Source organism: Ptychodera flava, chromosome 10 (genome assembly GCF_041260155.1).
Source record: "Ptychodera flava strain L36383 chromosome 10, AS_Pfla_20210202, whole genome shotgun sequence".
In the NCBI taxonomy this organism is placed as follows: Eukaryota; Metazoa; Hemichordata; class Enteropneusta; family Ptychoderidae; genus Ptychodera; species Ptychodera flava.
Window position 1 is genome coordinate 28,881,904 of NC_091937.1, and position 11,420 is coordinate 28,893,323.

Consider the following 11,420-nt stretch of genomic DNA (forward strand, 5'->3'; position numbering starts at 1 on the left):
AGACCCTTTCTACCTCCATCGTAAGATGATGAACAAATTTGCAATTTTACAGGTACATTTTCGGGTATGGTGAGACTTGATGCTAAAGGATGTGGCTTGAACTCATTTTGATGTAAAACTGCACATTGACATTGTTGTTTTTCACTTTGTTTTTCAAAATATTCTCTGTACATTTTTTGTTTGCTTTACTTATTTACATTTATGTAGACATGATGCTTCATGTTGGTATACATAGCTATTATAAAAGTACTTATTGTTAATAAATTTTACTTTCCTTTCAACAGAAAAAAGTGGACCCAAGATTCTTGCCAAAGTAATTGGCAAAATATGCAACCAAGATCAGTGTGGTTTACATTTCCTAATTGGAATAGATGTTGATATTGTCTATGCAAGCGATATTGTGTAGACTTGGTTCAAGTTAGTGAATTTCTAAAAAAAAATATTTTGTAATAGTTTATCTTGTGTCTCTACTATTTCATACAAACCTATTTGGAATTTGGCAGCCCAGGTCAGGTTTTCCTTGCGATTAATTGAACACGTTATGTTTGAGTCTGCGCAGTAGTGAGTTAGTTTCCGCCGGATTCACCGGAGCAACTCCCCTGTAGCAGTGTAGGCCAATAGTTTTCACCCCACTCATTGCGTTCACCCCACTCACGCGTTTCACATGAAAACAGAACACAAATCATCACGTTCACCCCACTCAAACATTCACAAATCACAGACTTGAACCAAGTCTAGCGATATTGTTATATATGCTAAAATCAATAAATAAAATTCCCTTATTATTATCAGTGAAAACCAACCGAAAATCGTTCAAGTACAAAGGATTATCGGCGCAAAAGTACACTTCCAAATGGCGGGCTAGCAATGGGAATGCGGATCATTGCCAGACAGTGAATTTCGTCTAGATTTGGCAAGTATCAGTCAAATGTAGTTACCAGTATTTTCGAGTCGACCAGCCGATGTTATTTTTTTTGAGGGTGGGTGTTTTGTTTTGTTGTTTTGGACTTTCCGTCGGTTTGTCATGTTCAAACCTTTCATTCTTTTGATTCTCAATAGCTACTACAGAGGTTTGTCCTCGACTGTATCCAATCGACACTGCGAGCACCTGAATGGTATGGTATTTCCGATTATCTGTCCTGCAGCGGCGCGAATTTTGTATGGTTTCTGAATGTCAATCAGGATTCCAGTAGTGCAGTTGGGTGCTCGTACCTATGGATACAGAATGATGACAAAAATATTATATTTTTAACAACAATGTTCGTATCTGTAAATTTATGATACACTCAGTTTTGTTGTGACTGTACTGCAAGTTTTAGTTCACTTTTTAACCAAAAAACCTTTGACACACAAATATAAAGGAACTTTTCTATATAAACAAGGAACTTTTGACATACTGCGAGCAGACAGTCACGTTTTTTTTTGTCGCTGGGTAAAGGGAGGGACTGTGCTTTCACACTGTAGGAGACTGCCAGTGTTTGGCCACAGGCGGGCTGGGCCAGAGGCCCAAGCAGTGTAAATGGTGCCCTCTAGCGGCAAATGCTCTTCCTTAATTGACCAGCACAACAACGCATCTTTTCTATAGCATACAGTATCACTTGAAATAGGCAGTTGTCACTCTTTCATTCATGACTGACAAATTGGAAGAGATGAGCTGACCTATTTTCCAACAGAGCAAATTATCGAACATCATGCAACTGCGGTTAGCCATTTATGCGGAGAGAACGATATCGCTGAGCATGCGCACTTTTATGGTGCTATACTTGCCAAATTAAAAACAATAACGTCAGTCGCAGGTGTATTTTCTTTTCTGCTTGTCATGATAAATCTCCCACAAAAACATGAACTGTTAATGTTGAAATCAATATTGAACGACAATGCTTAAATTGATGATACGAATTGCATGAAATGCAGTAATTATATCTGTTAATTCTTTTTTTATTTATAAGTTATAGCGAGGTGAAGTCGGTCAACATTCTTTACTTTTCGCCTGACTTGTGACCGAGGACATAGTAGTAGATGGAGGAACGGGCAAATAAGCAAAGCAAAGTCCATTGGTGTCGTCAATAACCTTTGAAAACTTTATCTACATGACATACCTATGTGAGAGAGCCAGATAAACGCATTAGTAATTTGGTGTGCTTTTTGCTATGTGAACATAGGACGAAACAAACGCAAGGCAGAATTTCTGCCCATCTCAGAAATTCGCATTTCAACTTGAACAGCACTAGGGCAAGAGTTCTGGCTGCAAGGGAACGGTAGGCGACAACGGTTTTGACTTGAACATCCTGCAATCATGTGAAAAACACCCAAGTTTATAATATGTTGAAAACATTTGAGATCTTGAAAACCTGAATCGGCAGACTAAGTGTAGCTACACAATAGTCAAACAAAAACTACAGAAACAATCGAATAAAACAAACAAAAAACACAATGAATAAAAACGGTTCATTGTACTCAGTTGCATGAAACACCATCATGTACTCATTGGAATGTTTCAAGTTCGTATATTCGGGCATGGAAACACAGGGTGTCAAAAAAAGTTCACCATTTTCATGCGTTTCCCCACCAAATAGCACGAAAATAACTGAAAATATCTCTGTTTCTTTTGAACTCGTTGGGGATCCAGGGGATCATTCTATTATGATTTGTCACACTGACATTGAAAAAGTTTTCAATTTTTCATGATTTTGCGCATTTGAAAATACTAGTCACATGGTGAGTGGCTCACTTGTGAAACAGGTTCGACTGCATGGTTGAATACTTGATGAAAGCTGTCTATGGCACGCTCAATATACACTTTATATAAGCTTAGACTACACATACATTGAGCCAGACTGGCCCCGAGTCGCTTGGCTTCTCTCGGCAACACTTACTGAAGTTACTCATGGCCAAGCAACGCGTCGACTCCACGATCTACGCAACAGCCTACTGTATTACGCGACAGTCGACAAAAGTTTATTTTCCAAATTTATTCTGTTTTGGTATGACTGTAAAGATATGACCGCAAAATGCGCACCATATACAGCTCAGTTAATACGAGTATGGCGAGATGTCCGGATTTGGCTACGCCGCCTCCGGCTATAAGCATGATTAGACTCAGTCTTGAATAAACTCTCGAAAAGTCTCGCCAATTGCGAGACCAGGTATGTTTGTATCTAAGGGCAACCATTGCCCTCAATATTTACACCGTAGCACTCAGTGATAATGAACAGTATATTCCTCCGCCATAAATGAAGTGCGTATGGGTGTATAATTTGTGCAGAATCGCAAATTTTTCAAAGTAATTGTAGTATCTTTTATTTATCTAATCTATTAAATCGTAGGAATGTGAATAAAAACTCATAAACTACCAATGAGACTAAGGTAGTTGAAGGCGCGGACTAATAACTGACCCCAAGTCTTTGCAAATAGTCCATCGTAGTGCACGGGAAACACTCCTCGCCATATTGAAGTCGTTCGAGAGTGTGATACTGTGTTGTCAACTAGGTTTACAGTTTTAATTTGTTCATCTCTGGCATAGAACCTGGACTGATACCACAGTTTTGTCGAAAATTACTGACTCCATATAAAGGGACTTTCTTAAACTTGTCAAAATGACAACTGTGCTACCACAACAGAAGAGCGGAACGTACACGTTCGCTAGTCAACCACGAGCTGTTCCACAGAGAAAGAAATACAGGGAACCGATAGTACAACAGTAAGTAAAACGCTGTCGTATTTTGGTGTTTGGATCACCTTTCTGCAATCTTATTAGGAATAATATGGTCCATTTAGAGACGAATCCTTTCGTGGCATAGTTGTGTGGCGATAGATTTCGCCGAGTGAAATAACAATTGACATACCACAATGTATAATCTAATTTATTCGACCTCTCTTCGAGTCAGTTCTTTAATATTGCAACTTCTGGGCTTTATTAATGTAACAATTTCTGTATTATCAAGAAATCATTTTATTTATATTGAGTTCAGCTTGATTTATATGAGTTAGATTAACTTTTCTCCAACCGGAAATCCCAAAGAAATTCTCCGACCATGCCTTAAAACACGTAGTTACAGTTCTATTCTCTGTTTGTTTACAACGGCTTTCCATGGAGTCACACCGCCGGCTGTCCTTTACTCCGTGTACCAGGTTGCACTTGTACTACCAGAAGCTACATATTAGACTGAAAAAAATCATCGAAGATCGAGTTAACAAATCAAAGACACGAATGTCGTTGTGTGTATTTGGCTCAGTCGCTTAAAGTCTGAACTGTCGACGACGAGACTCCAGTCACACTTTCGTACACAGCCTAATGGCAATGAACTCGGAAGGATTCGGTTTCAGTTGTTGCCGTTCCGTAAATTGCGGTCAATGCCGAAACGTATTTTACAGTCTTCAATACTGCTGTCCTTTAATCAAAGTGTGTCAAATCTTGTTCTGATATAGGCCTTTCAGAAAAGTTTTTCTTGAGGGTCTGTAGTTCAAACTTGGTTTACACATGTCGGTGTACAGCCGTTGTGCACAGAAAGATCATACAACCGAATCATGGAGGTACATTCATGCCAAACTCCACTGTATCTACGAATGCTAGCTGCTTTGACAGTACAAGCTCAATATCAATGGTTACTGTGTGTTCATCCTGTATATTTTATACTCCTTCAATTGTTTATTTGTTTATCAATTTACACATTTATGTGTTTATTTATTTATTTTTGAGGGCAGGGGTCCAGACATATTGTTATGCTGTTTTTAGAAACAGTTACCCTAATTGATCCCAACGAATTGATCCCAACGATCGCTAAAAGTGAGAGTGCGTCTTTTGCATACTAAAAATGTATGTACATGTGCATATGAAAAACACAACTTGTTCTGTTACCTTGTTAGCTCACATTTGGTATGTTGGTCGGCGGCATCTGTATGTCTGTATGTTTTTTTCGGTAGTAATGTAGGCTTTGGAATATCTTGTAGTCCTCATACTCAGTGTTTCTGGCTCGTTCCTACAGAAATGACCCCTCACAGCCATACGGTAACATCATGTATGACAGACGTATCGTGCGAGGTAACACATATGCCCAACATACGTTACCAGCAGTAAGTATAGTAATTGATAATTACATGCCTAATATAAATAGATAAAGATAGAGAATTCCTAGGCGAAACATTTTACTTTTCCTCCATTAAAAGTAGTATTACTTCAAGTTTGTAATGGAATGTCAGAGAGCTGGTTTTCCTTTGGTTGTAAAAGTCAAATTTTCTGCCGAATCGATGAAATACATCAAATATTTCATAAATACATTTTTCAGTTACTAAATTATAGGTTACATGTACCTATTACTGTATAAAGTTGTTCTCTGAGAGGCACTTTGAGCATGTCACATAGCAGCATAATGGCAGAATACGTTTGGACTCAAAATCCTTATAATTCTGGACTTGACTGCAAGAATGTGTGTTCTCACTTTGAAACATGAAAATGCATTTAAGTTTGTCACCACCTTGTTTGTTCAGAATTAAAAAAAAATGTTTTCACTGAGTTGACATAGAGAATGGTTGCCATATTGAATTCCAAGTACTAGTTATTTTAGGTAATGGCTTTCAAATTAAAAAAAATTGCTCAGTGACACTCAATCGTTATTCTTAGTCATGTCAGAGAAAAAATTGAAAGTTCCAGGGGCAAAAAGTCTGAATATGCGTAAAAAAATCATAAATGAACCAGTCGTGTATTGCCCTTCAGTGAGGGCACTGATTCACTTGCTTATTCCATTTGCACAGAATGCCCAGCCAGATCCCATCGAAATCCAAAGGCAGCAGGAAGCGAGGAGGAGAGCAGTGGCCAGAAAACGAGCCAAGGATCAGCTTCGCCCAAGGTCACCGGAACCCGTGGAAGGTCGCAAACACATCGATGTGCAAACAGAACTTTACCTGGAGGAGCTCAGCGACCGGGTTGAAGAAGCCGACGTTGAGTGTCAAACAGATGCTTTCCTCGACAGACCTCCAACGCCACTTTTTGTGCCGGCCAAGACTGGCCAAGATGTGGCAACACAAATCTTAGAAGGGGAGGTGAGTCCTTCCCAGCCCCTACTCGCCTACTTGTATGTCAGCCGGCACACATCCAATTTTACATGGAATCATAGACCCTAGGATTTTGCGTTTATGACACAATAAATTTAGATATTAGAGTTGATTTATAGAGACATTGCTTCAAAGTCTAAGGAAGAAATGGTGTGTTTAACATAAAGGTGTTATTAGTTTCACTTTATTTGATAAATATTTCCCCTTCAAGAAAAGTAGAACATTTTTAATAATGCCAGGATAACTGTTATTAAGGGAAGAGAAAAGTATGCAAGTGAAACTTCAAGTCAGACATATTATCTTCAAGTGTTTCTTTCAAAGACTTTCGTGTCTGATTTGAAAGTGCCTGTGACAAGTACCAAGACAAAAAAACATGTCTTGACATAACATGCATATTTTATTGGCACTTGGTCGTAGCAACAAATAAAGTTCACATGTTTGTGCTCATTTCTGGTCACTGTGTCGTAACTTAATTCCAATAATACTATGAATGCAAAACAATGTTTTATGTCGACACAAACGTTCACTCATTCAGCATAAATCAAAATTTATATAATCATGTGTAGGGAGTAAAAACGAGATTTTGAAAAGTTTTTTTTTTGCTCTTTCTTCACATGGCAGCTCTTTGACTTTGACATTGAAGTCAAGCCCATCCTTGAAGTGCTAGTAGGCAAGACCGTTGAGCAGGCGCTGTTGGAAGTGATGGAAGAGGAAGAGCTGGCCAACCTCCAATCTCAACAACGTGCCTTCGAAGAGCTACGCAATGCTGAACTTGTAGAAACACAGAGACTTGAAGAACAGGAGAGGAGGCACAGAGAAGAAAAGGTTAGGAGACGTGTCAAGGTTCCCCATGAGAGATTAAGAGTGGATCATCCACCCCGGTCTGTTTAATTGACAGCCTGTTCATATGTTAATACCAAAACAAAAGAGTTAAATTGTGACATGAGAGCAAGTACAAATTTCATTAGCACTACTCGTCATTTTGAAAAACATGGAGCATGTTCCATTTTGTTATTTCCTGTGGAAAAGGGTACAGCAACATCTACCTCATGTAAATCGATTACAAATGAGATGTTTAGCTGTCTTTCAGATTTGTTATTTGACGACTTTGCCCAGATTGGCAAAGAAAAAGACAAAAGTGAAACTGAAAGTTTGGAATGTTTGTGAAAAAAATGACTCTCCTGTATCTTTTATGTTTACTACTTCAATTTCAACACCAAATTTTGTTCAAAGAAGCAATAAAGTAGGAGTTGATCGGTCAGTTTAACCCTTTCACCATCATGGTTTGACCCAAACCCATTGTCATCAATGTTGTTGTGGACCCATTTACAGGGAATTGGGGGTGACAAGGTTAAAAGTAAAATGTGTTATGTAGCAGTGCCTCATTTTCTTGCCCTATAGGAACGTCGAATGAAACAACAGAGAGAGGTGCTGAAGAAGGAAAGGGAAACAGCAGAGAAGATTGCTGCACGGGCGTTTGCCCAGGCCTACCTCGCAGATCTGGTGCCGTCGGTGTTCGGCACGCTCAACGACAACGGATATTTCTTCGATCCAGTGGAGAGAGATGTTGAGATGGGTTTCATGCCCTGGCTTATGGATGAGGTTGAGAAGAAGATCGGAAAATCAGTGCTCTCCAGGACTGTTCTTGATTGTAAGTTAAGAGTTTTATATGTTTGTTATCAACAAATCGTGAACTTTGATGTGAGTTTTGATGTCGTGGATTACAGTCTTGCAAATTATAATTTCATGTGTCATGATTATTTGAGGAGTAGAGTTGTTTGAGTGGCGGAAGCCATATACCTGTATTACCATTGAAGGTGGACAAGACATGGAACAGGAATAAACAGTCCTTTATCAAAGTATAGAATTACAAGAATTTCCTATCATCGAAGGGACTCAAGAATTCACATCTTCCAAATTTACGCATGATTTAATATTTTCCTCGCACATCCTTGACATTACAGCAATCATCAGGGAGGTCGTCAAACAGAGGATGGAGGCCTACACAGACCACGACCAGTTGGCCCAGGACGCTGCCGAGGCCGCCAAGGCTCTCGCTGATCAACAACTCAAGTCCGAAGAGCAGCCTGCAGCAGCAGCAGCAGCTGAAGGAGAAAAACCGGCTGAAGAAGCCGAGAAAACAGAGGTATGCAGGTTTTCTTGACTTTATTTACCAAGGTGGAGGTGTATTTGACCTCTTCACCCCCACTTTTCCCTGTGGTTTGGTCTGTCGTGTTGATGTAATAAAAGAATGTTACAATGTACAGGGATGCATGGGGGTGAGTAGGTTAAATAATGGGGTAACTAATACTAGACCTTACACCCGGAAATTTAACTGAGGACTGAATAGCTTTGCAAAGACATACAGTGTACACGTTGTGGACATCAAGGAGTACAGTATAGTTTAGGTTGGTATTATTCAACATGTTAAATTTCTGGGTGTAAGACACTGTGTTGGCTGTGTGGGAATTCTCAGATTAACGTGTGAGTTGTTTTGGTAGGACGAAGATGAAACTGAAGGAGAGGAGGCCGATCGCGATCATGATCACCCGTCTGACGGTGAGGGGCGAGCGCCGTCCCAACCACAAGCAGTGAGTAACGGTTTGAAAACATCACGGATAAAAAAAATTTTCACTGCACCTTCACTGCCGAGCGTGTGGGTTTTTTCCTTGCACCGCAGTTGCCGTGGTCACTCTCATGCTAGGGGTGGCTGTTCAGTGCGCAAGCCATACTGCCCCTCGCTTTTAGGCACCTCACCCATCTTCACCCCTCAATGCTTTTGCAACATGGAATGTTCCAGGTACAGTCAAATAATGGACCATTCCAAGGCTGAGCGGTAACAGGGATGACTAGAGGGGTTTCATTGCTTATCAGTATTTTTAATTCCAGTTGGAAGGACTGCCTGGCTCTTTCTTTCTTCTACAGGAGATCGCACTTCAAACACATACACCACTGTCAAACTCTACATGATAAAATGCAACACTTGTTTGCAAGAATGTCTCTCGTGTGCCTCTCTTTCAGCACATTTCATAATGGTCAGCCAATCAGAATAGTTATTAAGTTCTTTGTTGTCGGAGTCCAACATTCAAATTGATAAATCTGGCAAGGTTGAGCAAGAAACAATAAGTTTTCACAAGACACTATTACAGTATAACTCAAATCATCTAAAAAATCAATGACAAAGATGAAAGGCTGTCAATTCACAAGGCTAGTCTGTCCATTTTCTGATTTGCACTTGTACAACAAAGAACTCAATGGCTATATTATGCTATGGCAGGCAGTAGCGTAAGATTTGCCACGTAAAGTTAGTACAGCTATATTAAATGCGACAATCCTAAACTCATGACATTAATTGATGTTCACCAACCGCTGACCTCGACGCCTAGTTAATACCTTCATGTCACACTCCATTGGCCATAAGATTCTGTACCCCATAGAGAAGCTAAATTTGTCGCTAAATAACTTTGTATCTTGACTGCTGAGAAATCACCAGCTCACAGCTTTTCATTTTGTGCTTATTATTTCATCCAGACCACGTCAGGGTACCTCAGTTAATGTCATTAAATAATAACTATGTATGCAAGATGCAAGGTACCATATATTAGTATTCATTTATGCAAATTATATCAATGAGCATTGTTTCTGTATTGAAATTTTATGCTAATGAATCTTTATCAGCATGGAATTTTCATGTACCTCACATCTTGCATTGCGTAAATAATAACCTTAGAAATACTTACTTACAGCTTCAAGCAGTAAGAGTAATACTGACATGTTTGCCATGGGCTATTTTAAGACAAACACCATTTTAAAAGCTACTGTAATTTTTTATGCTGATAAAAATATCCTTCATTTGCAGCTTTCTGTCAAGAATAATGAGTGAAAAGGCAATTTTCCCGGCAAAGTTTCAGATAATGATTTTGGTCCTTCAAAGGAGCTGTTTGACATGAGTTGTGAAAGAACAGGCAAAGAATCAGAAAGCAATGTTTATAATGTTCACAGGGAGATCTGATCTTTACTTCAGTGTAGACACACAAACTGTACAGAAATCATACGTTTTAGGAAACTTTGCTGGGTTAACTTTTTCACTGCTTTTGGTTTCTTCACACGCCAAACTGGGAGCTTTTGTTTCTACACTAACAAGAATCGCTGTATCGATTTTTTTACCCTACAGGCTGAAGGCGGTACTGAGGAAGCTGAGGGCGCCGCTGAGGAGGGGCCGAAAGAGGAAACGGAGGAGCCAGCAGAGGCAGATGCACAAGAAGAATAATTTCAGACCTCAAGCCAACAAGTTGATGTTTACACCAAAAAAAGTAAAAATCCCACATGACTCTGCATATTTTAATGCATATTTTCAGGATATTATGGGATGGAACCGAGGGATATTATGGGATGGAACCAAAGTGAGGCCTTGAGTGTCTCTCTTCCCATGAACTCTGTAAGCAAAGGCCAAATTACAAATAATGAATTAAAACCCAGTTGACTGCCAGTCAGAGAGGCCTTTTGATAAGTAAATGTTGTATTGTTTCTTTTGTTACCCCGAAATACCGCATTAGATGTAAAGAAATCTTATGAGCAAATATAGCCGAGAGGCCGTAATTACCAATTTTCCTTCTCAGAATATGTGATTTTACATTTTCTCACATGCCCCTGCACTAATTGTTTCGACTCACATTTCATCCATAGTCACATAATATTTTATCGTTAAAATATCAAAATGTGTTACATAGATATTTTCTCCAATCAGACTGTACATTGTATATATTAAATTTCTAATATTTGAATATTTGTAGTTTGTAAAATACAATTCACTTCCCTATCATCGTTTTCCCATCGAGGCTTTTCCTAATTTATGCAGCCGTCCAACATAGTCTGAACCTGTTTTGTGGGTTGAATTTCTTTTAAGGTCACTGATTTGTGATAAAGCATGTTGTTGAAGTTTTTTTGTTCTACTTTCCGCTGACAACTGGTTAAAAATCCTCCGTTTCAGCTGATTTTCTGCAAGCATACCAGCGCAGTTTATTGAGCGGTCAACATTATGCTCAAAAAATTGATTCTTGTGATCCCAAACTCGAATAGGCAGCCATATTGAAAAAAGTGAAATAAACAAATTGAAATGAACATTTGCGGGAAGTTATTAGTCCGCATGAGGCTATGTGCCTGTTTTACGTGATCTGTGTATGCCACACACCATTGAAGCCATTAGCTTGTACCACTTTTGCTCTGCCTGTAATCTATTGGAGATGCAGCTAAAAAAAACCACTTGTATATTAAAATTCTGAATTTTGGTTGCCACTACCATATGTGGTTGCCGCGACCATACACGGTCAGGATGTCGTTTAACAGGGAGTTGAATCTGTACTTAAACA

General features: G+C 39.2%; 1 protein-coding gene across 2 annotated transcripts in view; it reads left to right on the plus strand.

Moving 5' to 3' along the window:
* Positions 1–3,425: 3,425 nt before the first annotated feature.
* LOC139142435 (radial spoke head protein 3 homolog) overlaps positions 3,426–11,420 on the plus strand; it is an 8,090-nt gene continuing 95 nt past the window's right edge. Inside the window, exons 1-8 of one of the 2 annotated variants that reach the window (XM_070712367.1) lie at positions 3,426–3,700; positions 4,986–5,073; positions 5,752–6,039; positions 6,673–6,876; positions 7,453–7,702; positions 8,016–8,197; positions 8,553–8,642; positions 10,226–11,420. The exon at positions 10,226–11,420 is cut by the window's right edge and continues 95 nt beyond it. In XM_070712367.1, coding sequence (XP_070568468.1) covers positions 3,597–3,700; positions 4,986–5,073; positions 5,752–6,039; positions 6,673–6,876; positions 7,453–7,702; positions 8,016–8,197; positions 8,553–8,642; positions 10,226–10,321 — 1,302 coding nt within the window. In that variant the 5' untranslated portion in view covers positions 3,426–3,596 and the 3' untranslated portion in view covers positions 10,322–11,420. The remainder of the gene's footprint in view (positions 3,701–4,985; positions 5,074–5,751; positions 6,040–6,672; positions 6,877–7,452; positions 7,703–8,015; positions 8,198–8,552; positions 8,643–10,225) is intronic. The other variant, XM_070712368.1, reaches the window with a different exon arrangement.